The sequence below is a fragment of the Coturnix japonica genome, chromosome Z, assembly GCF_054131305.1.
Source record: "Coturnix japonica strain WE chromosome Z, WE-NBRP24, whole genome shotgun sequence".
Taxonomy (NCBI): domain Eukaryota; kingdom Metazoa; phylum Chordata; class Aves; order Galliformes; family Phasianidae; genus Coturnix; species Coturnix japonica.
The window spans coordinates 378969-403719 of record NC_140702.1 but is presented as its reverse complement, the minus strand read 5'-3'; the positions used below and the strand labels follow the sequence as shown (position 1 = coordinate 403719).

Here is a 24751-nt window from a genome sequence, read left to right as displayed (position 1 = left end):
CCCTCCTCCTGACGGGGTGTGACGTCCCTTCCGTCGCAGCTTAGTGTCGTCAGCCACTCGTATTTCCCTTCCTCCGCTCCCGGCCCCGCTCGGTGACCGGCGCGGTGCGGCGGTGTGTGGAGCAGCATGTTCCGTATCGAGGGGCTGGGGCCTAAGATGGACCCGGAGGAGATGAGGAGAAAGATGCGGCGAGACGTTCTTACCTCCGTCCGTAACTTCTTCATCTACGTGGCGCTGCTGCGGATCAGTGAGTGTGCGGGGATGGGGCTGCGGCCTGAGGGGCTGCGCCCGGAGCTAGGCCTGGATCTAGGCCTAGAGCTAGGCCCGGAGCTAGGCCTGGATCTAGGCCTAGAGCTAGGCCCGGAGCTAGGCCCGGAGTTAGGTCTAGAGCTGGGACTAGAGCTAGGCCCAGAGCTAGGCCCGGAGCTAGGCCCAGAGTTAGGCCCGGAGTTAGGCCTGGAGCTAAGCCCAAAGTTAGGCCCAGAGTTAGGCCGGAGCTAGGCCCGGAACTAGGCCCACAGTTAGGCCCGGAGCTAGGCCCAGAGTTAGGCCCGGAGCTAGGCCCAGAGTTAGGCCCGGAGCTAGGCCTAGAGTTAGGCCCGGAGCTAGTCCTAGAGTTAGGCCCGGAGCTAGGCCTAGAGTTAGGCCCGGAGCTAGGCCTAGAGTTAGGCCCGGAGCTAGGCCTAGAGTTAGGCCCGGAGCTAGGCCTAGAGTTAGTCCCGGAGCTAGGCCTAGAGTTAGGCCCGGAGCTAGGCCTAGAGTTAGGCCCGGAGCTAGGCCTAGAGTTAGGCCCGGAGCTAGGCCTAGAGTTAGGCCCGGAGCTAGGCCTAGAGTTAGGCCCGGAGCTAGGCACAGAGTTAGGCCCGGAGCTAGGCCCACAGTTAGGCCCGGAGTTAGGTCTAGAGCTAGGCCCGGAGCTAGGCTTGGAGTTAGGCCGACTTAGGCCCAGAGATAGGCCCGGAGTTAGGCCTAGAGCTAGGCCCGGAGTTAGGCCTAGAGCTAGACCCAGAGCTAGGCCTGGAGCTAGGCCCAGACCTAGGCACCGAGCTAGGCCTGGAGCTAGGCCTAGAGCTAGGCCCGGCCGGACACCTGCATTGCCCAAGCCATTCTCCGTGTTCACCACCAGACACTGACATTGTGTTGCTCTCTTTTCAGCTCCCTTCATCCTGAAGAAGCTGGACAGCGTGTGAGGGCTCCGCGAGCTGCACGGAACACTCGGCTTCTGAAAACACGAACTGCTTTCCTTTCATCATTAGCTCAACGTCGTTCCAGAGGCAGGCATCCGATCCTAAATGTTCTTTAAAATAGCCATGTAGGCGTGTTCGAGTGATAACGTGGTGGGGGATGTGGGGCAGGTGTGTGTTCTCTGTGCAGGTACTCACAGAGCACTCCGCAGCATCAGTAGTGTTACAATGGAACGTTTCTGGTCCTCCTGTAAAAAATTGTTCATCTTTTCTCATGAAGTTTGAAGTGCTAACAAGTCGCTTTGTTGTGCACCTACCTCTAAACTGCGGCGTGCTGTGGCTATCAATGTTACCGAACCTGTCTGTAAAATTATGTTGTTATTGAATCCAGTGCAGAGGGAGTTTGATTTTAAATAAATGGGAGAGCAGTTCTGTCACATCACAAACTACTCTGGTACTGACTTATTTCTGCTGACGACCAAAGTAGAGGTTCTTTGGTAATATTTCCCTGGCTTTCTAAGGCTTACACCCTCCAACTTCGGTATCAGTCTGTATTGAAGAAAAACAAAGGAAAATGAGAAAGATGAGCAAGATGATTATGTATTTTTCTAGTTTCTAAATAATGTAGTTTCTCACATGTGTAGACAAGACTCAGAAATAAAAGCAGAAAGGGTTGGCTGTGTGTTATCCTGCAGGTCTGTGCTAGTTTGCCATTCCATTAGAGCCTCATGGATATTGCTTTTATGCAAGGTAAAGCATGAGCAAGGCTGCACTGCTGTAATCTGTGAACGATTAATGGGATTTTAAACACAGCAGATTTTCATGACTGTGATGCAAGTCTTAGAGATGGGAATAGCCCCTGTTAGGGGTCAAAAAAGGAGACCTCATCATTTGACTTGCAAGTGACTCTCTTCTGAGGGAAATAAAGGGCCCAGTGTGTTGGCTGCACCCTTCTAGTAGGGAAGTGTGCTGCAGCTCTGGGGCTTTGGTCAGGGACATCAGGAAACTTCCTGGTCTGGATCACTCCTCTTATCATTGTCCCTTCCTGATAGCTCAGGCTGGCAGTGATGAGGTTGCTGAGGGAAACTTGGGGGCTATCAAGTTATATATTCAACTCAAAAAAATGGATCAGCTCTCTTTGACAGACTTTTACAAGACCTCTCTTACCAGAGAGAAATAGCCCTTGCTTTGCAATCCCACCTTGTTCACATTATTGCTTTTCAGTGCTATGTATGATATTTGTGGACAACTAATTTGAAAGAACCAAGTGCAACAGAAGCAAAATTGCACCAATAGTCTCCAATGGGCGACTTGGGAACTCACCCAGAATTGCAACAGTGCTATTGAACCAGACTGATGCCTTGGCTTCCTAAGAATGAGGTCACACATCCCACTGGTTTATTGTTCTTGTCCTCTCATTACACTTCCTCCTCCTCTTTCCTGTAGGCACTCTCTAAGTACTGGAATGCCACACTGAGATCTCTTCCACCTTGGGAATTTCTTTGGCTCTAGGATTGGACACAGGTACAAACAAGCTGCTTGAACATATACCAACAAATTAGAGAAGTACCAGAAGCCTCCACTGCTGGAATCAGATCAGGATGTTTATCACCAGTGCATACCAGAGGGATTTTTGAGGCACAGGGGAAGTCTTGCAGAAGCACAGGAGGGAAGTGAAGTAGATAATGCTGGAGCCTTGGTGCTACCTACCGTGTCGACCCTTTCACCCCATCAGAAGAATCAATACAGATATGTACACTAATGGCTGCGTTTGCCTTTGTGCAAACAAAAAGAATTTCTCCATCTAGCCAATACATTTCAGTTTGCCCCTCTATAATCTGTCTCTATGGGCTCCACACAGTCAGTGTGACTGTGCAAAGATATGTTTCCTGGGTTTCACCAAGCCAGCCTGAAAACAACAAAGAATGCATCTGCCAATTCGAACTGAAGGAACAGCCCTCATACATACCTTACTTTTACAAGCCCTATCTTACCAGAGAGAACTGTCTCTCACTTCACAGCTCACCTCATACACCTCATCACTTTTGGTGGTATGTCCACTTATGAACAGCTGCTTTCAAAGTGGAAGCACGGGGAGAGTAAAATTACATCATAAATCTCTGATAACGCTTTTAGAGCTCACTAAGAATTGCAAACACTGACATCAAATATTGGTTCTGTGGTTACAGACTCATGTTGGAGCAGGGCTTGAAGAGCTGTGGGAAGCCAACTCAAGGTCAGCCAAGGAAGCAGAGCATCCCATGGAGGTAACCCACACAGAGCAGGGGCAGAGAGTGAGGAGTAAGGGGCACATGAATGTGGAATAAATAACCAAGATTAAGGCAAACAGCCATAAGCAGGTTGTATACACCCTTCCCCTTCTCCCTCCACCTCTCTGTCCCCAAAGGTGTGGGGACACCCCTGGGCATGGTGACAAAAGTCATCAGTGTTATCAAGGGTAGGATAATGCTTGAGTAGACCTTCCCAGATAGATAGGACGGCCCTGGCAGTGTGTCACCTTGGGAGCTTGGTCAGCCAAGTCACTGCACAAGCTGTTTTGTTTGTTTGTTTGTTCTTTCAGATAGACACTACTGGATAACTTCCTTTCTTATCTGCTCTCCAGTCTGAATCTGTAACCTTGGGCCCACCAAGGCCCCACCAAAAAGGACAAGGGCTTTTATGTAGGAATTCTGCAAGTTTCCAGACAGTTTGTCTACTCCAATGGTACGTGAATAAATCCCAGTACACAGTGCCTGGGACATCTGTGCAGCAACACTGGTGCTCACAGAAGTCCAACCACCCCCATCTATGTTAACAGACATCCAGAGGGAGCACAGCTTTCCCTGCATTCAGTCTCTCTCTTCAGTTCTGCAGTGCATAAAATCATCCCCATCTCACTGAAGAGACAAAGTCTGTCAGAAAGGCATCTGAGTACACATGGTTGGAGCTCTGCTTCTCACTTGACCAGACCTGAAGTCTGATCCACTCAACTAATTCCAACCAGAAGGTCTGGTCTGAATTGCAGCTCATGTTGGTTTTGCAGGTCCAGGAGAGTCAGCAGTGCCAAACACATCTGTCTAGCAGGACTCTTTTGGTGGCTGTATAAGGAGGAAGATGTCTCAGCACAGATAGCTTAACTGAAAGACAAAATCCAAACTGGAAACAGAATGACTCCTTTTAATGCTGCTGTAGCAGAGCTGTCAACTGAGCAGCTAATCTGAAGGGGAAGCAGAACGCTAAAGAGCTTAAATGGAGAAACAGAGACTTTAGAAACCCTATTGTAGTGACCTCTGTTAAGGACAAAGGAGGAGACTGCGTACATCCTCCAGCAGGAGTGCATTCAGCATAGTGCTGCTGGGGAGAGCTGCTTCCATCGCTGACGTCAAAACTGGGAGAGGTATTTTCTTTTTTCAGACCAAGTAACAATAAATAAAGCAGTGCTCAAACCCACAGGACGCTGTGGGTATTATGTAAACTGAGGGCATAACATAGGGGGGATAAAAGATACCTGAACTGATTCTACAGCAGCATCAATCTGAGTAGTGCTGTTAAGGAGTCCACTTGTGTATTCCTCACTGAGTGATCTGAAATTGTTTCCTTAAATAAGGGCTTGGAGGACCAAGCATCATTATAGAATGGGGCTGGGCAGCAATGTGCCCGCTCACACTCAGAGGGCTGAAGGACAAAGCTGTGCTTTCTTTGTTGAGAAGAAAACTCAAGGAGTTCCTATGGAGCTACCCATCAGTACTGGTTAGAATAGGGGTGTGATGTGAGCTGTCTAGGAAAGCTGCATGAGTCAGCAGTTGATGCAAAACTTGTTCTAGGGCACTGTTTAATGTTATTTAATGGCAGGCCCAAATCTTTGTTTGTTTTTGTGAAGTTCGGTGTTTGGTGAAGTTTGGTGAATCACAAAACAGTACTGACTGTGAATGGTGCCAAGGTAAGCTTTTACATCAGCAGAAGTGAAAAATAATCACAGTTTCTCTGGGTGTTGATCTAGGAGAAGGGCAGCTCCTGGGCTAGAAGCATAAAGAGCATCAGAGGTAAAGGCAGAAGGAACTGCAGTGCAGAAATGCTCCAGCTAATTAGGGAGTATGAAAAAGCAAAACCAGAAAGGCACAAAACAGAAAAAAATCAATACCTTTCAATAGGCAACTCTTCCTGCCCAACCCGGTGCTAAATAAAGGGCTGCAGACAGAAGCAAAGGAGTTTAAATAGAGAACAGGACATTTTTTTACATCAAGGACTGGTGTCAGAGGAGGGTAGGAACTGCTGACCCCACTGTGTGTGTGTGTTCCTGTGTCCCCATCTCTGTAGTGCTGCAGTGCACAATTAGTTTGCATGTTGAGGGATATGATTGAACTGGGAAGTGTTGGTGATGGTTGGACTGGATGATCTTCTAGTTTTTGTTTTCCAACCTTGATAATTGTGTTGTTCTGTGCTGGTCAGATGCTTGTATGCTGTGCTCTGTCAGCACAGCTTGTCCTACCTCCTTTCTGAGCTCCACTTCTGTTTTCCTGGGCTCTCTGTTTGTTATGGGAGTGAGTGTATGGGTGTGACATGGGCTCAGGTGTGCCAGTGTGTATGCAAACTGAAGGTGGGTTGGTGAGCAGTGGGGAGGCTTAACTCTGGAGTGCTTAACACAAGGCTGTTCCAGCTGTTTGCTCGGTTATTTCACTGTCCAGTTGTTGCAATAACCCCAACAGACGGTGGAGATGAGCGGACAGCAGACAGAACGAAGGCTTGGAGCTGCGGGATGATGATGATGATGTGCGGGCGCCGCCCCGGCTCCGCCCTCCCCACCGGACAGCGGAGCTGCCCCTGCCCCGCTGCCGTCGCAGTTCAGAGCCCGGCTATCTACGGAAGGTAACGGGGATGGACCCGGTCCGAGGGATGCCCGGGGAGCCGGCAGCCCTACGGGAAAGGCGGAGGGAGGAGAGGGTAGAGCGGGGGATGCGGAGCAGCGCGGCCGTCGGGGCAATCGGAAGCGATGGGTTCGGATATATGTTGTAGGATACATCGCAGCCGCCTTCGCTTTGACTTGGTTATTCCTTGAAAGCCGAGCTAGAAAAAGCCTTTGCTAATATCCATCTTTCAGGTTGGGTATTGGGTATTTCTTCTCCGAAGGAGAGGTCGGGCAATGGAATGGGGTGATAAGGGAAGGAGTGGACCTCCGCCCCATGGAGGTGGTTATGAGATGGGTATTGTGGGGATGGGTTTGGGTCGGACCTTAGAAGCCCTTCTCCAACCTTAATGATTCTGAGATACTACTGGGATTAGTAACTGGCTTCTCCTGTTACGCCTGATGATGAAGCGCTGGCGACCTTGAATGCTGAGGTCCTTGAATAGACATCCTCTCGCTGAGTGTAGCTTGACTTAGCCTTGCACCAAACACTGTGAGATCATTTTTCTTTGCATAGGAGGAAGCTACAGATGCTTCTCACCCCCCCAAAAAAGTCTCAAGTCGTAGAACTGAATTGATAATACCATCTTTTTAACCAGAATGGGAAAATATGAGGAGGAAAATTTCACAGGAGGTTGAGGGAGACAAAGTCAGGGTGGCTTTAACATGCAGGTGATGGATGCAGTGTTCTGTACTGAATGGTTTAGTTTTTCCCCCCCTGTTGTACAAATTGCAAGTGGAAAGAAAGCATTGCTTGTGATAGCTGCCTGATTGAGTGCTGTTGAGTATACAGGGGCTGGGGATCTGAGTGCATTGTGCTGAAAAGAAAGTTACTTTAGAGCTAAGTTAGGAAACTAGAGGGGAATATTCCAGAGAAATACAACTGAAGGGATGAAAATCTTAATGCTTCCACACAAATCTAGTTTTTGAAGTGGAGGCTATTCAGAGGAAAGGCATTGCACTTTCTCCTTCTTCTCCTTGCACATTATCTTCATAATTTTCTTCCTTTTGTGTGTAATGGACCATGAAGCTTTTACCTCTCCCCTAGGGCACTTGCCAATAGGATTATTATCCACTGCCTGAAGTCTATGCGTAATTCCACAATCTTGTCTTCTAAAACTAGTTCAGATGTGAAGCCTGCTAGGTCTGCAGAAAGTTCTTAAGCTTGCACATGACTTCAGAAAGAAAGCTAACAGCTGGCAATGACACAGTGCTCAGATATTGGGAGTATGCAAGGAAAGGCAGCAAGAGAGCAGCATCTTCAGATGCTGGCCCATCCTCTGAGCCCACAGCATTAGAACCATAGACTCTACAAGGGACTGTATAGGACGTGATGGTGTGTCCCATGTGTCCCTCAAGCTTTTCGTTTTGTAGGTCCTCACTGAGTCTCCCTGTCATGGAGCAGCTGAAATGTTCAGCAGTGGCACAGAGGGGACATCAGCTCAGCTGCAGAGAGTCCTTGCTGGAAGTCAGGCTGTTCTGCAGCACCAAACCGATTATAGCCAGGGGTGATCAGACAAGCAGCTGACACAAGGAATGCAGAGGATAATCTAAATCCTGTTAGTGACATCTGGCAAGGTCTGTGTGATTGCGGAAAGCTGTTAACAGTGACATGAAATGATGATGGCAGCGTGGTCCTGGAGGAGTCTCTGGTATCATCCTCCTGGCACAGGCTTTGTTAGGATCTGGTGGGAAGGTTTGATCCTGGTCCTGCTTTGTCCCCTGATCACATCTAGTACATAGAATCATAGACTGGTTCTGCACCTTGTGATGCTGTCCAGGGTGGAGAGTCCTCTCCTGGCTGAGGGATCCCACAATGTCCTCTCCCCATAGTTAGGAGTGTTCATTAGCTGGTGACAACTTCAATGAGTGCCTGAGCAGAATCCTTTTGGCCTCTGAAAACCACTGGAAAAAAACTGGGGCTTTCTGAGTGTGAGCTTGAGTGTTTCTCAGTGCTGTTCTCCAAGCCAGGGAGGTAGGATGCATTGCAAAAGAGAGCACTGCTGCTCCACTGTCTGCTTCTTAGATCAGCACAGACAGCTGGTCGCTGGGGAATAGCATGTCTGATGAGTCGGAGCCTCTGCAAGAACCAGCCCCATTTCATCTGAACTGCAGTCTGAGGATGGATCATTAGCTTTGCTGGTACTGAAATCCACCTGCAAGAGCCTTTCCGACCACAAGAGCTGAAGTTTGGACACTGTCAGGGATTACAGGTATCTCCCATGGCCAGTCCTGTGCACATATCAAGGCTTTCTGTGTGGGTTGTGCAGCGTTAGGTGGAGCTTAGCTTCCTGAGCTGGTTGCTTTCATGGTTGTCTCTACTTATAATCATTGCTTCAGAGTGCCTGGGAGGAGGAGGAGGAAGACTTAAGGGCCTTTCCTCCCTCAGTGAATTCACATGCAGTAGGAATACTGCATTAATTCCTGCATAGCTGGACATGCTCTTTAACCCCGCAGAAAATGAGGTGGAATAATTGGGTCTTACCTGCCAAGTCTGACTTCATTCTGCATTGGCAACATCAGCAGAGCTGGCAGTTGGTGTGGTAAGGCAAGTTCCAGTCGTCTGCTTTGTGGGTACTGAAGTATCTGCTGCAAAGAAGAAAGCAGAGTCGTTGCACTGCATCCACCATAAATACACATATTATCAAAGCAATGTGTGTCATAGCTGCTTGTTCCCTGTAGCCAGAACAAATTCATGATACATTTAGCCCCCAAATTCCAGTAAATATGAAACAAAACAAACAAAACAATTGAATTATTCTTCATTTGCCTCGTACAGATGTATCTGGGATCATTTATCAAGGGTGTTCTTATTGCCTCCGTGAAGGTCAGCTGCATTCTTTTTAAGGTACAGAAATACAAATCAATTCTGAAACTCCATCAGTGCTGCTCTGGTGTGGGTGCTCCAGGAACACCCATGTGGACTTTGTCCATATTTCTAAGGGGAATTCTAAAGAACTCAAAAGGATGAAGTGCTCCTTACAATGAACATTCAGAGAGTGTGCCAGCCACGCTGTTAGTTATGTGTCATGGTGTCTAGGGAGCTGACAGACAGAAAAGGTGAAATACTGAGACTGAAAAAGGGATGCTAAGCGTAAGTGATGACTGCTCAAGCCTTGGTTTGATATGTCATACATATGTCTATACGTCTTCCTGCCTGCAGAACTGCTCGCTTGTGATTATTTCCCAATTATCCATCTGGAAAAGGTGCTTTGAGTTGGTGATTCCAAACAACTCAATTTTTGGTCATTCTGTTTTCCTGTGGTTTCTGTCGCTTTCAGATAAATGGAAGACTTGGAGACTAACTTAATCCAGACACGCAAAGCATGCAGGATAGAGCAGATGGTAGCAAAATGGCTTCATCGCTCCCGGGATGGTGCATCCAGGTAAATATGTTCTGACCTCTCTGTGCATTACTGCAGCCCATTGGAATTCAGGGGTCTGTGGACTCTGAGCCCCTTTGGCAGGGTGTTTTCTGATGATATCATTTCTTGTCTCGCAGTGGCAGAGTGTCTGTGACAGACGTCAGCAGCGATGGCGGTGCCCAGGCTATCAGCCGTGTCAAACTCACTGTCACAGTGTACAAAGACTTGGTCCTCCATCACTACGGCTTCGAGATTTGTCCAGACCTTCCTCTTACAATCGCATCTGTCACTGCAGGTAGGCACCACTGTCCTGTCCTTACAGGGGGGTGAGAGACCTGAGATGTCCCAGCCCTTTTGACACCTTCCCACCTCTGGTTAGCACGTGAGCACTGAGGGGGAAAATCCTGCGTGTCTGTGGCATGCAAAGTGTTTGGACATTGGTCTCATTCTGAAAACTGAAGCCATGGCAACTTCAACATCAGTGTATTGGCTGCACTCAGACTCAGCTGAGCCTGAAGGACGTGAGACGCTTAAAAGCCAAGCGAAAGAGCTTGGTGTTGAATCTGAAATGCCAAGAAATAGTTCTGTCTAATCTTACAGTGCTTAGAGCTCTTACACTGAGGTCATACTGCTGAAAAGGCTGCCTGGACTTAAAATGCTGTACCAAGGAGAGGATCACCACTAGCTACAGGCAGTCCATCCCAAGTTCTGCCTAGGTAAAGCAGATCAGTGCTTCCAGTTACAAAAGGCTGGGGCTTAACTCTGTTTTTAAGCCGTTTTGGCAGTTTAGCATCAAGAACAGTGACTCTATTTTTAAATGGATACACAAAAACATCTGCTTTACACCCTATTGGCAAGGCTGGCAACAGAGCCCCAAGCCCATTCCCTTTTTATTCTGCCACCCAGAAGGAGTTGCTGCAGCAATTGGGTGCTGGGTGGGAAGAGGAGAACATCCTATAAGCTCTGATGGTGTGTGACTGATAACAGGCTGGTTGCCCACAGGGAGCACTGCGGATGGGAAGCTGCTGCCAGGTGACCAACTGCTCCGGATTAACTCTACCATGGTGGAGGACATGTCTATTGAACGGGTGGCTGACATCATCAGGTATGGTCCTGCCCGTGTTGTGCAGACAAGGGGATGAATACAGGAGGGGAGATGTGGGGAGCCACTTCTTCCATGGGTTACAAAGGCATATGATGACCCTGACTGACTGCATCCCTCTGTTACAGGGATGCTGGTGATGAGCTCCTCCTCACTGTCATTCGTTGCACATCGGTAAGTGGCTTCTCTTCCAGCTCTGCTCCCTGTTCTGGGCTCTATTAAAGCTGGGACCCTGGTGTTGGTCCTGCCTTGTGAAGAGAAGCCAAATTTCAGTATAAACCTTTAGTGCAGGTTGCCTGCTCCTATTGTATAAGCATTACCAGCAGAGATGTACTGCTAGCACAGTGCGTGTGCCAACATAGATTTCAGTACGTGTAAAAGCTGAGCTACAAAGCAGGGAAAAGCTGATCCCCACTGTGAGCCATTTGCTCTTCATCAGGCTGAGCTGCCAACAGAGTGCTGTTATTTGTTTTCAGGGTGGGCCAAAGTCATCGTTTCTCACCGAGGAGAAGAGGGCAAGGCTGAAAACAAACCCCGTGAAAGTGCGTTTTGCAGAGGAGGTGCTGGTGAATGGGCACTCACAGGTCAGTGGGGATCAGCTGCATCGTGTACTGGGAAGAAATGGGTGATGTCCTTTGGCAATGATGTGCTGGGATGGATATGGGGATGGGGATGGGGATGGGGTTGGGGATGGGGATGGGGATGGGGATGGGGATGGAGATGGGGATGGGGATGGGGATGGGGATGAGGATGGGGATGGGGATGGGGATGGGGATGGGGATAGGGATGGGGATGGGGATGGGGATGGGGATGGGGATGGGGATGGGGATGGGGATGGGGATGGGGATGGGGATGGGGATGGGGATGGGGATGGGGATGGGGATGGGGATGGGGGTGGGGATGCATCCCATCATCTGGTCCCATCTGGGTTTGTGGGCTCCTGGGTGATGGGGGGAAGTGCTGGCATCGCCATAGGGAATTGCTTACAGTATTCACCACAGACAAGGGCTGTTCTGCTTGTGTGACAAAGAACTACCCTCCTATTGAAGGAGAGATGTATTAAGGCAAGCAAAAAAAAGACATTATGGCCCTGAAAAAAAAAAGCCTGCAAATACTCCTGTTTCATTAAGTGATCTTAATGGAGCATTGCTAAATGATCTCTGTGACAACTGGAAGGAGCAGCTGAAACCTGAAACCCAGGATTGGGAGCATAAATTGTTGATGAGTCTCAATGCTATCCAGCCTCCATTTTATGCTGTGAACTCAGTGCAAGCTTCCATATAGCTGAATGATACGTAAGAGCAGGGTCCCTTGGGATCATGAGGTCAGCATCAGTGTACTACTAGAAGATGTGGGCCTATTTGTAAACCTGGAGTAAATCAACCACAAACCAGACAAAACAAGACCGGGATACAGGCTTCAGTGATAGCAGAAGCTTTCAGAATGAATTCAGAGCCTGCAGACAAGGCCCAATTGATTGGATCTGACTTGAATACTGCTGCCAAAGAACTAGATGGAACTAGATGATCTTTAAACATCTCTTTCAACTCGAGCCATTCTGTGGTTTATATCAGGATGTGCTGTGTCAGGAAGAGTATCCTGGTGCCAATAGGCCAGATGTCCAAGGATTAATTAGTGCTGTTTCTTCTGTTCCACAGGGGAATTCTCTTCTTTGTATGCCGAATGTCCTCAAGGTATACTTGGAAAATGGTCAGACCAAAGCTTTCAGGTTTGAGACCAGCACTACTGTAAAGGTAACGATGCTCCATGTCTTTGTTCTCACTGCCTCTATTCAATCCAGTTGCAATAATGCATGTAGAGTAACTTACAACCTCTGGGTTGCACTGGCCAGCTGGTGCCGATTGCATTGCTGGCTGCTGCTGATCAAGGTGGATTTTCTTTGCCATTCCTAAAGGGGAAGCATTACTTTGATTCTCAGTTTTCTTCTTAGTAGCAGATTTTCACATTGCTTGTAGGAGCTTGGCTGTGAGACCGCTACAACTTTGTGAAGTGTGATTAAAGGTGGGTGTCTCATTTAAACTGCGACAGAATTGTTGTTCTTCAGAGTGTCTGGTACAATGCTATGTTTTGGTTTTAGGGGAAAAGATATGTCGGTAACACAGCAGTATTGGTAGTTGCTGCTAAGCAGTGTTATACAGAATTAAAGCAAAGAGCCTGTGGAGGGTGTACCGAGAAGCTGGGAGGGAACAGAACCAAGACAGCTGACAAAAGGGATATTCTATAATGTGATATAATGTGGAAGGAGTTCTGAAGGGAGTAGGGGTTCATCTTGTGCTCTTCCACTGCTTGGGGTCTAAAAGGGTTTTCTCAGCAGGTCTTTGCAGCTTCTTTGGAAAGTATTGGAGAGTTTTATAAAGCTGGAATATTTCACAGCAGATACATGGAGTGAAGGTGACAAGGTGCTCCAGACTGTGAGGCAAAAGCTTTGGACATGAGGCAGCCCAAGCCATACAGCTCTAGGAAGTGCATGTGATGCCTGTCAGACCTTAAAGCTTTGCCTCTTGCAGCACTTTTGTCATAGCAAGCTGAATTTCTCTCCCTTGTCCCTCTGCCCTACAAAAAATAGTCTATCATCCTCCATTCCTCTGCACTTACCATGCTTCCCCTGCAGTTCCTGTGGCTCCTTTTGTTGCCCACTGGTTGGCAGCAGTGGATGTGGGTATCTCTGAACGCTGTCCTGCCTGGCTGATGGAATCCTTTATTTCTTGGCTGCCCTGCTGGGATAACACAGCTGGTCACCACCAGGCTTAGGTTTGGCTGCTTTCCTTTCAGTGTTGTCCCACGTGGCTTCTTCTCAAGGCTGGTCAGAACTGTCTGCACTCAGACAGCATTCATGCCATCTACAACTGTGTTTAACTTCTGTTTGTCCATCTGCACGCTCTTCCTCTGCAGGATATTGTTCTCACCTTGAAGGAGAAGCTCTCCATCCGGAGCATCGCTCACTTTGCCCTCACCTTGGAGGAGCAGTACAACGCATCAAAGATCCATCTGCTGCATGAGGAGGAGCTCATTGAGCAGGTATGGAGATGGGGGCAACCAGAACCAGTGAGCAGTGGTCAATGGGGTGTATGTCTGTGTAGGTTCTGTTTCTGAGCAAATCTAGCTCATCATAAAATATGCTAATGTACAGTCCAAGGACTTTAATGCTGTGTTAACATAATGATGAGGACCCAAATGTCTGCTTTGTGCTGCTGTATCTTAGGACTGAACTTAAAAGCAGATGAATTTGCCCTTTTCTTTGTGGTTACACCCCCTGTCATGGGTGTGCTACAATTACTAGATGCCAATTAACTCGTGCTGCCAAATGATTTTGAGGCTACCAAGGAGGGAAGGGAAAAAACAGGAAAAGAATCAAAGATAGAAATACAGACACAATCAGCATCTCCTTGCTAAGGACAGAGGCTGATCTGCAGCCTTCCACCTGCTATTGGCTCTGAATGATTTCTTTGAGCTCATGCTGGATGCTGAGCACTGTAATTATGGAGGGACTCCAGCAGTTACTGTGGCTGATGATGTTTGTCCATTGCAGGTTGTCCAGAAAAGAGAATCCCATGACTGCCGATGCCTCTTCAGGATTTGCTTTGTCCCAAAGGACCCTTTAGACCTGCTGCAGGAAGACCCAGTTGCTTTTGAATATCTCTACCTGCAGGTGAAATCGAGGTGTTCCATAATTCAGGAATAATAATTATTACATTCAAGCGTACTTCCAGCCTGTTTAGTTACATGAGTACGAAATGTAGAGCATCATCATTAGGGCTGAACTTTTATCAGACTCCCAAATCAGTTTGTTTTCTTAACAGAATGAGACTGAAATGAGCTGGGTGATTCCCTCTGCTTGGCCCACAACACTATAAATCCATGACAATCCCAAAGGTCTCGTTCTGTCTTCTTAGCCTTCATGCTAACTCAGCTCTGTTTGTTCCAGAGCTGCAGCGATGTGCTGCAGGAGAGGTTTGCTGTGGAAATGAAATGCAGTGTGGCATTACGTCTGGCTGCCCTGCAGATACAGGAACGGATCTACACGTGTGCTCAGCCACAGAAAGTCTCTCTGAAATACATCGAGTAAGTTCCAGATTTTCTCTGTTATTTCGTAGGCGGTTAATAGCAGCCATGTTTTTTGCCCAGTGCTTAGTTCTGAGCAGGAATCCATCTCTGACCCACGGAGACCTCAGTCAATTGGTTTTGCCATTTGTTTTAAGGCAAGGTAACTGCATGGGCCTCCCTGCCTTTAACCTGCTTACCAAGGCTGTGTCTGCCAATACAAAAAGATTTGCATGCTGTAGTTTAGAAAGGGAATAATTACCAAGTTTGCACAGCTGGCACCTTATATCCATCCTATCAGTATCTAATGGGGAACTGTAAGAACGAAGGGGATAGACTCTTCGGCAGGGCCAGCTGTGGTAGGAGAAAGGGAAATGATTTCCAGCTGTATGTGATCCACTTCACTACAGAGGAGTTGGACTAAATGACCCTTAAAGGTACATTCCTGCCCCAAGAGTTCTGTGATTCCATCTTTTCTGGCAGGAGAGACTGGGGAATTGAAAACTTCATCTCACCAACTTTGCTTCGAAACATGAGAGGAAAGGATATAAAGAAAGCCATCAGCTACCACATGAAACGGAACCAGGTCCTGCTGGACCCTCGGCAGAAGGTAGAGTGTATGGCATGGCATTTCTCAGTACCAAAGAGGGCATGTCTTTCCTCTTTGGGTCTCCTCAGTGTGTGACCAGTTGCTTTTCTCATTCTCTTTTGTAAGCTCCCCTGCAGCACACACAAATTTCTCTTTCCATCATCTATTCTGATGTGGTTTGCTTGTACAGTTGGTAACTTGTAATGTAGTATTGTCCTATTCAGATCTGAAGCACTAGATGTGCTGATCAGATACTGAATGCTGTATGAAAAGAGCACTGTCCAGCTTACAGTCTACCTGGCAAACTTTGTTCTTCTATCGTGTTTCTTAAATAATATTTCTTCTCTTGCAAAACGAAGCATATGCTTGCAGCGGTCCAAGTGCGCCTGAACTACTTGCAAATACTGGGAGACCTGAAGATGTACAGTGGGAAGATCTTTAATGCCACCCTGATGGTACGAGTGCAGTTAATCTGTGTTGCTGAGGGTTGACGTGCTGTCTGTGCATCGCTCATGCAGTGTGCTGGGGCAGTAAATGGATGGACAGGGTACCAGAAACACTGCTAAGCCTTTTCCTTAGTGTCTGAGCTGTAACAAGGGTTTATCTTAACCATAGCAAACCTTAATCCAAAGCAGAAAGTCCTAGTTATGTTTCTGAATTGGTTGTTGATGTAAGACTAGCAGAGCTGATTGGGGTGGGGATGGGAAGTGTTCCTGCTTTGGTTCCATCTTAATGTTTGACCTCTCTCCCTTTTACAGCTACAGGACAGGGAATCGTACGTTGCCTTGCTGGTGGGTGCCAAGCACGGGGTGAGCCAGATAATCAATAGTAAGCTCAGCATCATAACCAGCCTGGCAGAGTTCTCAAACATCAGCAGGGTGGAGATGACGGAGGAGTCAGAGAAAGTGAGCATGGTGAAAATCTACCTGCAGGACCTGAAGGTGGGTGGTGTGCTCACAGCACATGGCAGGGGAAAAGGGGGGGGGGGACTGTCTGTTGTTGTTGTTGTTTTATTAAATAATATGATATTATTGTGCTGATGTTCCTCATACAGAAACAGAGTGCTGTGCAGCAGTATGAGGGCGAGGAAATGTCTTTTCAATGTGTGGCAAATGGTGGTAAAAGCCGTGTTTGTTCTAAGATTGTGATTGCTTTCTGTCTCCCTCTCCTTTCCTTCCCCCCAATAAAAGCTGCTGACTCTGCTGCTGGAATCAAACAGTGCGAAAGATCTTGTCTGCCTCATCGTTGGCTATTACAGACTGTTTGTGGATGCAAATGTCTCCGTATTTACTTGGGGAGAGAAAAGACAGCAACTACACCGTGTCTCAGCCGAAGAAGGTTAATGTGCCAAAGAATGGGGAGGAAAGCGGGTTGATCATCCAGTGGTAGCAGTGTTATTCCTTCCTGGGAATGGTTTAGTGACATCTGCAGAACATTGAAACTGTGCTTTTACCAAACTCCTGAGCAATCCCTGCTGTGCTCTGACCAGGAGATGGGCAATCTGTTTGCAGTGCTGTCCTTTGTCATGATAGCTTTGGTCCCATAAGGGTTGCAGACAGACTTCAGACAGCAAGCTACCTGGCTGCTGCTCTGCAGTAAAACCAGGCAGACAGAACCAGGTCTGTGCTCACAGGTTATGGCCCTGCAGGTTTATTATATTATTTATTGATTTATTGTAGGGTTTTATTGATGAGCAAGCGTGGGCAGAGCTCTCTTGGCTCCAAATCAGTGCTGTGTGGGCCAAGTTTGTAACCCTTTTCTGACTGCTGACAGATGTGTTTAAATCGCAGGGTATGAATCTCGAACCTGCAGTGATTCTGAAGACTCTTGGGAGATGGATTCCTCCTCTGAGCATTGCTTGGGCATACACAGCAGCACCCATCCTGTGTCTGAGGAGAAGATGGGAGAGCTTCAGAGCCTGGAAAAGGACAGCACAGAGCCCCAGCCTATAGGGAATTACCTGCGTGATGGGGGTGACAATGCAGACAGCACATCTGATGCTTCTGATTCAGCCAACACAGAGAGCCGAGGGTTTAAGACGAGTGGCTCGAGTGACTCAATGGATGCGCTGGAAGAAGATGAGTTAGAAGCCTGCTCTTCCTCCAGGCCAGAGTTTTTCCACTTCTACACACCTACTGTGCATGAGATGAACAGCTTGGACAAGAGCTTCCCCATTTGTGCTGCAGGAGGCTCTGGCGGATCAGAAGCCAGAGACTTCTTCTGTTTCTTGCAGGTACCAGAAGCAGATAAACACGGGTGTAAGCACAGCCCCTGTGAGCAGAAAGGAGTAGATAGTGATGTGTCTGTGCTGCGGACCAAGCTGTCTGAGAGAAACTCCATGGACTATTACAGCCTGTGCTGCAGCATTTCCCCTGCAGGCAGCGTGGAGAGGAGCAGCATCAGTCACAACCATAACAGAAGTCCTTGGAAAGATGAGTCTGCCCATGATGAGGTGCCGTGGGGAGCAGAACAGATGGCAGAAGTGAGCGATCTCATTCTGGAGCCACCCCTGGGCTTCGGTGACACCAGCTCTGAGGAGGAGTTCTATGATGCTGCCGACAGGCTCAGCCCCCCCTGTTCCCTGCCAGGTAAACCCTCACCCACCCACTGTCCTCTCTGTCCTCTTGGGTTGGGGTCATACCTGCCATATCACCCTGCTGGTAGGGATCATCTTCCAGCTGTTCATCATGTTTATGGGTTTTCCCAAGGTTTTTTTTTTTGCAGGACCTTTGAACATCTGTAGCTAATCCTGGACTTCAGTATTTGTAGCCACGGGTCAGAACACTTTATTTTTGTTTTTTTGACAGAGCTCATTCCAAGTTGGTCCATGACCACAAAGAGATGCTTTCCTTTGGCACCTGGGAGGCAGGCTCTGTTGCCAAATGCTTCTGTCTGCAATTGAAGGACTTAAAGAGCTTTTTGGCGTCTGGGAGAGATGTATGTGTACTCTGCTGCTTGGGGCCATTTCCTGGCTTACGTGTTCTTTCCTTGCCAGCAGGCTGCCAGGCGACATCCCAGGAGAGCGCAGAAGATAACTGCATCCTACAGAAACCGAGATGTTACAGCTTGGGAGAAAACTCAATATCAAGAGAGAAATACGGAGAGGAGAAGCAGCTGATGTATTCCAAGAGCCTGAGGAAGAGGAGATCTTTTCTGAAAACCAATTACACCTCACAGGTCACTTTCCCACTGGCTCTACCAGGCTCCTCACAGAGCTGCTGCTCCTGGCCACCCACCCCAGCACTCCCTGCTCAGTCCTCAGATCCATCTTCTTCAGACAAGGATGCAGAAATGGGAACGCCTGCCCCCCAGACTCAAACAGACATTGCTGGCACAAAGTCATCCTCCGGTGTGATGGAAATGGAGCCTGACACCATGGAAATAAAGTCAGTGACTGACTTGGTGGTTTCTTCCATTTCAGCTGTTCGTTTGCAAGGTGACCATAGGGAGGAGAGTGCGGATGTTGCTGTAGATGTGGGTCAGCTCTCTCGTGCTGCACATGCTGTACACCCAAATTCACTGTTCCAAGAGGAAGCCGTGCACCAGGAGCAAAGCAGTGCTATAAAGGAAAGCCCCACAGTGAAATGGCCAAGTGATGAGAGTTGTGTGACCACCAGAGATCAGCCAGCCCAGGCAGCACCAGAAGGGGAGTGTGATGTGATGGAACCCACGCACAAAGCTGGCAATGTCCCCCCATTCCAGGGTCAGGAGATGGTCTGCCCTGCTGATGAGTGCACTCTGCCTCCTTCCTCTTGTAGTGCTTCTCCCCATGGGGTGGCCAAGGAGCAAGATCTGCTTCCCACTGTCTGGAGGCAAATGGGATGTGAGGAGTCTGTCCTGGTTCCATGTGGTGAAGGAAAAGCTAACCTCGATTTCTGTGCTGAGAACAGGAGGGACAGTGCCTTGTCACAGGCCAAAAGCAGACAAGCAATAAGCACAGAGGCCTTAAGGGAAGTGTACAATAAAAATGAATTGGGTTTTCCAGATGTAACACAGCTGTTAGCAAACAACAGCAGCAGTTCAGGGGTTATAGCTCAACTCTCCTGGCTCACAGTTCAGGTGAGATCAGATCTAATATCACCCAACCCAACTCAGAATAGAAGACATGACCCTTTAGAGCTTTTGGACTCTCAAAGGAGCGCTGTGTGCGTGGGGGATGATGCTGTCAGAAAGGAGATGCAGACATCATCAGCTACACTATCTCCTGAGAAAGAGTTGGAAAGCAAGAATGGGATGGTTGAAGGGGAGCCCAGAAAAGACACAGAAGATGCAGCTCATGAGCATCACTGTCCTGTTCAGACTCCTTTCCTTGGAGAACAGTCTGCCATAGTGGGGAAAGACTCCCTCCAAACCAGAGAGCTTTCCATCTCCCCAAACTCAATTCCCTTGGGCTCACTGGGGAAAACAGGAGACTGTGTGGATTCAAATCCCTCCTTCCTCTGCTTTAATCACAAAAAGGATGAGCGGGATGCTGCTGCCGGATCCATCCTGACCAGGTCTTTGGGATTTTCTGTGATGAGGAAGACATCGGCACAATTTGGGATGGACAAGTGCAGCTGTCAGCTGTCCTATGTCAGCTGTTTCCATAGACCTGATGAAGACAGAAAGCAGGAAACCACCGTTCCCATGTGCAGCGTGTTCCTGCAGCCTGTCACTACCCCACCATCCACCAGCTGCAGTCCCCCCATTGTGACAGGGCAGTCAGTGAGTGCAGAGGAGCCTCGACACATTACATTCACGTATCACTAGGCTCTCCCATACGGGACATTTAACCCCCATAGCTCAGCACATGGTCATGGAAAGGCACCTCTGTGCATCAACTGACCTCTACCAACAGCTGCCTAGTTCAGGGGTGGACATGGGACAAAGCACGTGCCCCTCCATCCTCGCTTTATCTAAACACAAGCTCTGCATAATGTGCAAACTCACTGAGCACTTCATAGCTTATCTATGTAGCCTGGGATATTTCCTTCAGCTCCCCAGCACTTTGTGGATAGCCAGTCACATAAGTGTTGCCCTAGCCTCCTCTGTTACCTGTGATACACACATCCCAGGTAGAGAGGTGACCAAGCAAGCTCTGAAGGAGAGATCAGAATCCACTCTGGTCCAACAAGGAGAGCTGGGCTGTTCTGCCTGTGGTTGAAACCACTTTGGGTTAAAGAATTACTCTGTTTATCTGCTTCTCCTTGCAAAGGTTATCCCAGGTTGGGGATGCAAACCATATCCTTTCCTCCTGCTGTAGTTTCTGTATGTCAGCCTTAACTATTTACAGTCGCTCATGCTGAAGAAAGTCCCTAACCAGCAGCCTCCCCCACTGCTAGCCTTGCCATGAAATAGCTACCTAACCATCCCTGTCTTCCAATAAAAGGGGATAAATCTTGAAGACAGAAGTGCCAACTTTGCAGCTGTTGACATAACCCGTTATGCCGGCCTCCCTTGAAGGCACGCTGCTTTTCCTTCTCGTCAATAGCTGCACAAAGTGCTATATATGCCTAGCTAGATACGAGCTACCAGCCCTTAAACATATCCTAATTGAGCACCTCTAGTGAATGTGTGCTTTCCAGTGCTGGAGGCACATCCTCAGCAATCTGGTGGTAAAGAGGGTTGCAGCAAGTCCTTGACTGCAGTGACATTTATCTACTTACAGCTGATGAGCACAGAACATGAATGCAAGCAGGAAGAGCCCATAGGACACAATAAAGCAACGGGCAGCTGCAAACTATTTCAGCCTCTATGGGGAGAAACCACCTGCTGACAGTATGAATCATGAGTACCAAACTCCTGGTGGTATTGAAGGCCCTTGGTATGAAGGGGAGATGAAGATGGAGGCAAAGGTGACAGGAATTTACCTGCAAAGCCCTCCAAGTCCTTGGATTTGGCTTTTCTGAGTATTTGCAGGGTTTTTTAACTGGCAGTGATTGAAGTAATGTGTGTCAGTGTGTGATAATGGACAAGACATCAAGTTACTGTAAGGAGACAACAAGAATTTAAATACTTTACTTTAGGTATACTGTGACCAGCATGCACAGGATTCACTACAGGCTTCACGTGAAGACACCGAGTCTTCAGTATGAAGAAAATACAATGTGGTGCATCTGGGCACTGTTTCCTATGTTAATTTTGGATTGCTTCCTATCCTGTGCTCAGTTAGAACAGCACTGTCCTTTTCCATGAGAAGGACTGCTATTGACTGGTGTGCTCTACAATTTTTCCTATGTAATCCTGTTAAAAAAAAAATAAAAAATCCTACCAACTCTTTGTTATCTCAGGGCTCAGCTGGCTTCTGTTCAGGGTGAAAAGTCATTTCCAGCCACTGTACTGCTGAGGCAGAATCCATCACTCTTGCCAAGGTCTGTAAATAGATTTAGGCAGAGCTGTTTTCTCTGCACACATTCACACTGGTGCCTCTGCTTGAAATCTGCAGTTTGCTGCTCTTGCTTGCACAAGACTTTCAGGAAATAAAGAGTTTTCTTGTGTATTGTCACGCTGAGGTGTTTTCACTGATTCCTCTCCATCTGGAAGCACGTAGCCTTTACCAGAAGAAACTCCAGCTTTCAAAGCATCCGGCCAACTTTGGGTTTTGTAGTAAGTCGATAAGACATCAAAGACTGTTGGGAACAAAAAGATGTACCATGCTCTCATGCAATAGCCTCAGCCACTTGGGCAATGGGCTGGACATGGCTCAGCCCCTCACCTTGATTAATTGCCAGCGTCTCCGAGTAGTAGTTCTTTGTGTTCATGGATTTTACCATATACTCACGAATTGGGAGGCGGGCTGTTTGCAAGGACTGCTCTCGTGCCCTTTGCAGGGTCAGGTTCTGTAAAGGAAGCAAGAATGACTTACACAACCTGCACATCACAGAACTGTAGAATCACCGAGGTAGGAAAAGACCTCCAAGATCATCCAGTCCAACAGTTCACTTGTCAGCAATATTTCCCACTAACCATGTCCCTCAGTACCACATCTAAGCATTAATTCTCTGCACTAATTCTGGTACAAGCCAGGATGCCATTGGCCATCTTGGCCACACTGCTGGCTCATGTTCAGCTGAGCATCAATCAATACCTGTGTCTGTAACACACCCCCACCAGGATGTCTGCCTTATTGGCTCTTCCCTCGATCCTTACCCACTGGGACTCCATCCTACCACCCCCAGCCCCAAGCTCAATAACATCCAAGCACTCTCTAATAGAGCCACACCAACATCCCCACCTTCCTTGCCTGCCCCTTCCGAAGAGCTTATTGCATTCCAGGAGTGATCCCACCCTGGGGATGTCTCTGCTCTCAGTTGAGAGTGAGGGAGAACAAACCTTCAGGTTCCAACAGCTTCCAACCCACCTTATGTATACTTTCATCCACCAGGCCTCCGAGGACGTACACTTTTTTGGGATCAATATCTTCAAGGACTAGAAGAAGATAAGCACACGCTCATCACCATACCACAGCAAAATCAATCTTTGCCTTCATTCCCCTAAAGCAAGTAAAACATTTACCGTTCTCAGAGTCAGGAGTGAGGTAAACAATTGCATCCAAAGGGAACAGATCCAGGTAGCTCTCTTGAGTTGTATCCATCTGAAAACACAAGACGTTGAGAAAAGCCCATGAGCCCAGGCTAGGCAGAAGCACAACAGAACCAACAGCACAGCTTTGGGTGCTTAATGCCTACAGATAAGGCTTCTCAGTTCTGCTTTTATGCCGTTTTGGGTTTGATATGCCTTCAGGTAATCACTGCTTATCTTTCCCCTTTTAAATGCCACTGCAATACCCCAGAGATTCACCAACCTCACAGCCATTAAGGCTGGCGAAGGGCTGACGCTGAGTCCACCATGCAGTACCAGCACCCTTACCAGGTACCCGGAGAAGCCGTCGTTCATGCGGAGGCACTCGCGGTGTATGGGCGATCCCGGCACCAGCTCGGTCAGGTAGATCCAGAAGGGTTGCTCTGCCTGCCGGTTAGCTCCATACAGCCTGCGGATCTGCGCGGCCAGACGGCTCGTCTCCTGCTGACATAATGGAGAATCATAGCGGCTCCGGAGCGAACCGAGCTGCTCCGTGTGCGGGGAGCTGGGCACGTACCTTGGGCGTCATGTAGTCGGCCAAACCGAGGTCTATGCAGAGCCACGGCCCCGATGTGCGGGCGTCCAGGAGCCGCTCCTCCACCATGGCCCTGCTGTGCTGCCGGGCAGCTCCTGCGGGGCACAGCAAGGAGGGCAGCCCTGCCATCCCATACCCTACCATGCTATGCCATCCCATACCCTGCCATGCTATGCCATCCCATACCCTGCCATGCTATTCCATCCCATAACCTACCATGCTATGCCATCCCATACCCGGCCATGCTATGCCATCCCATACCCTATTCCATCCCATACCCTGCCATGCTGTGCCATCCCATACCCTGCCATGCTATTCCATCCCATACGCTGCCATGCTATGCCATCCCATACCCTGCCATGCTATGCCATCCCATAACCTATTCCATCCCATACGCTGCCATGCTATGCCATCCCATACCCTGCCATGCTATGCCATCCCATACCCTATTCCATCCCATACGCTGCCATGCTATGCCATCCCATACCCTGCCATGCTATGCCATCCCATACCCTATTCCATCCCATACCCTACCACGCTATGCCATCCCATATCCTACCGTGCTATTCCATCCCATTCCCTATTCCATCCCACACCCTCTTCCATCCCATACCCTCTTCCATCCCATACCCTATTCCATCCCACACCCTATTCCATCCCACACCCTATTCCATCCCACACCCTCTTCCATCCCACACCCTCTTCCATCTCACACCCTATTCCATCCCACACCCTATTCCATCCCACACCCTATTCCATCCCATTCCCTATTCCATCCCATACCCTCTTCCATCCCATACCATGCCCACCCCATCCCATTCCCTATTCCATCCCACACCCTATTCCATCCCATTCCCTATTCCATCCCATACCCTATTCCATCCCATTCCCTATTCCATCCCATACCCTATTCCATCCCACACCCTATTCCATCCCACACCCTATTCCATCCCATACCCTATTCCATCCCATTCCCTATTCCATCCCATACCCTATTCCATCCCACACCCTATTCCATCCCACACCCTATTCCATCCCATACCCTATTCCATCCCATACCCTCTTCCATCCCATCCCCTATTCCATCCCATACCCTATTCCATCCCATCCCCACCTTTTCCCTCGTGTCTCCTCGCTCTGCTCCTCTCCCGTTCCTGGTTCCTCCTCCTCCTCCTCGCTTCCAACACTCGCTCCCATCTCCTCCGTTTCCGCAGCACGTTCCTCTGCAGGGCAGCACAGCACGGTCAGACCCGGACACGGTACCGGTACCGCCCCATCTCGGTCCATACACACCGAGCACAGTGTCTCGCTGGGTGCCGTCGGACCGAGCCGTAGCAGCGATAGAGCTTCCCGTGCCTCCTCCTCCGCTTCCAGCTCGTCCATAGCGCACACAGCCGCCATGCTGCCGTCCTCCATCGCTGCTTTGGGGCGGGACGAGGCGGGGCTGGGCC

The 24751-nt window shown here is 48.7% G+C and overlaps 3 protein-coding genes and 1 long non-coding RNA gene across 21 annotated transcripts; 2 read left to right on the top strand and 2 right to left on the bottom strand.

Moving 5' to 3' along the window:
- The first annotated feature begins 59 nt into the window (after positions 1 to 59).
- Positions 60 to 1630, top strand: TOMM5 (translocase of outer mitochondrial membrane 5). Its single transcript, XM_015850076.3, has 2 exons — positions 60 to 247; positions 1156 to 1630. Exons 1-2 carry the CDS (start codon positions 127 to 129, stop codon positions 1188 to 1190), a joined length of 156 nt encoding a protein of 51 aa, XP_015705562.1. The 5' UTR covers positions 60 to 126; the 3' UTR covers positions 1191 to 1630.
- Positions 1156 to 8676, bottom strand: LOC116652476 (uncharacterized). Its single transcript, XR_004305521.2, has 2 exons — positions 8573 to 8676; positions 1156 to 8432 (listed from the first exon to the last, which is right to left on the bottom strand). It is a non-coding gene; the product is annotated as an uncharacterized LOC116652476 (long non-coding RNA).
- On the top strand, positions 1156 to 21689 carry FRMPD1 (FERM and PDZ domain containing 1). 18 transcript variants are annotated; one of them, XM_085529816.1, is made up of 20 exons: positions 1156 to 2708; positions 3374 to 3451; positions 3808 to 3908; positions 5891 to 6050; positions 8114 to 8300; positions 9369 to 9473; positions 9590 to 9747; positions 10455 to 10557; positions 10683 to 10728; positions 11031 to 11138; positions 12213 to 12308; positions 13468 to 13593; positions 14105 to 14224; positions 14501 to 14637; positions 15100 to 15226; positions 15565 to 15660; positions 15964 to 16146; positions 16396 to 16543; positions 16996 to 17793; positions 18201 to 21689. In XM_085529816.1, the coding sequence occupies exons 6-20, from the start codon at positions 9373 to 9375 to the stop codon at positions 19952 to 19954; spliced, it is 4101 nt and encodes a 1366-aa protein (XP_085385942.1). In that variant the 5' UTR covers positions 1156 to 2708; positions 3374 to 3451; positions 3808 to 3908; positions 5891 to 6050; positions 8114 to 8300; positions 9369 to 9372; the 3' UTR covers positions 19955 to 21689. The 18 variants fall into 18 exon arrangements, with proteins under 18 accessions (XP_085385942.1, XP_085385940.1, XP_085385938.1 ...); XM_085529814.1 differs by having other exon boundaries at positions 4051 to 6050; XM_085529812.1 differs by having other exon boundaries at positions 4003 to 6050.
- On the bottom strand, positions 21169 to 24720 carry TRMT10B (tRNA methyltransferase 10B). Its single transcript, XM_085529830.1, is given in 9 exon segments — positions 21169 to 21643; positions 21645 to 21813; positions 21900 to 22023; positions 22545 to 22612; positions 22700 to 22778; positions 23054 to 23206; positions 23283 to 23395; positions 24415 to 24523; positions 24594 to 24720. Coding segments are annotated over 9 exon segments (1089 nt in total). The 5' UTR covers positions 24717 to 24720; the 3' UTR covers positions 21169 to 21492.
- Positions 24721 to 24751: the final 31 nt, after the last annotated feature.

Excerpts from the sequence above, each read along its gene's own strand:
- TOMM5 (XM_015850076.3), top strand. The coding sequence starts at position 127 with ATGTTCCGTATCGAGGGGCTGGGGCCTAAGATGGACCCGGAGGAGATG. Across the intron at positions 248-1,155 it reads CGTGGCGCTGCTGCGGATCA|CTCCCTTCATCCTGAAGAAG; the intron begins GTGAGTGTGCGG and ends CTCTCTTTTCAG.
- FRMPD1 (XM_085529809.1), top strand. The coding sequence starts at position 9,373 with ATGGAAGACTTGGAGACTAACTTAATCCAGACACGCAAAGCATGCAGG. Across the intron at positions 11,139-12,212 it reads TGGTGAATGGGCACTCACAG|GGGAATTCTCTTCTTTGTAT; the intron begins GTCAGTGGGGAT and ends TCTGTTCCACAG. Across the intron at positions 12,309-13,467 it reads AGACCAGCACTACTGTAAAG|GATATTGTTCTCACCTTGAA; the intron begins GTAACGATGCTC and ends CTTCCTCTGCAG.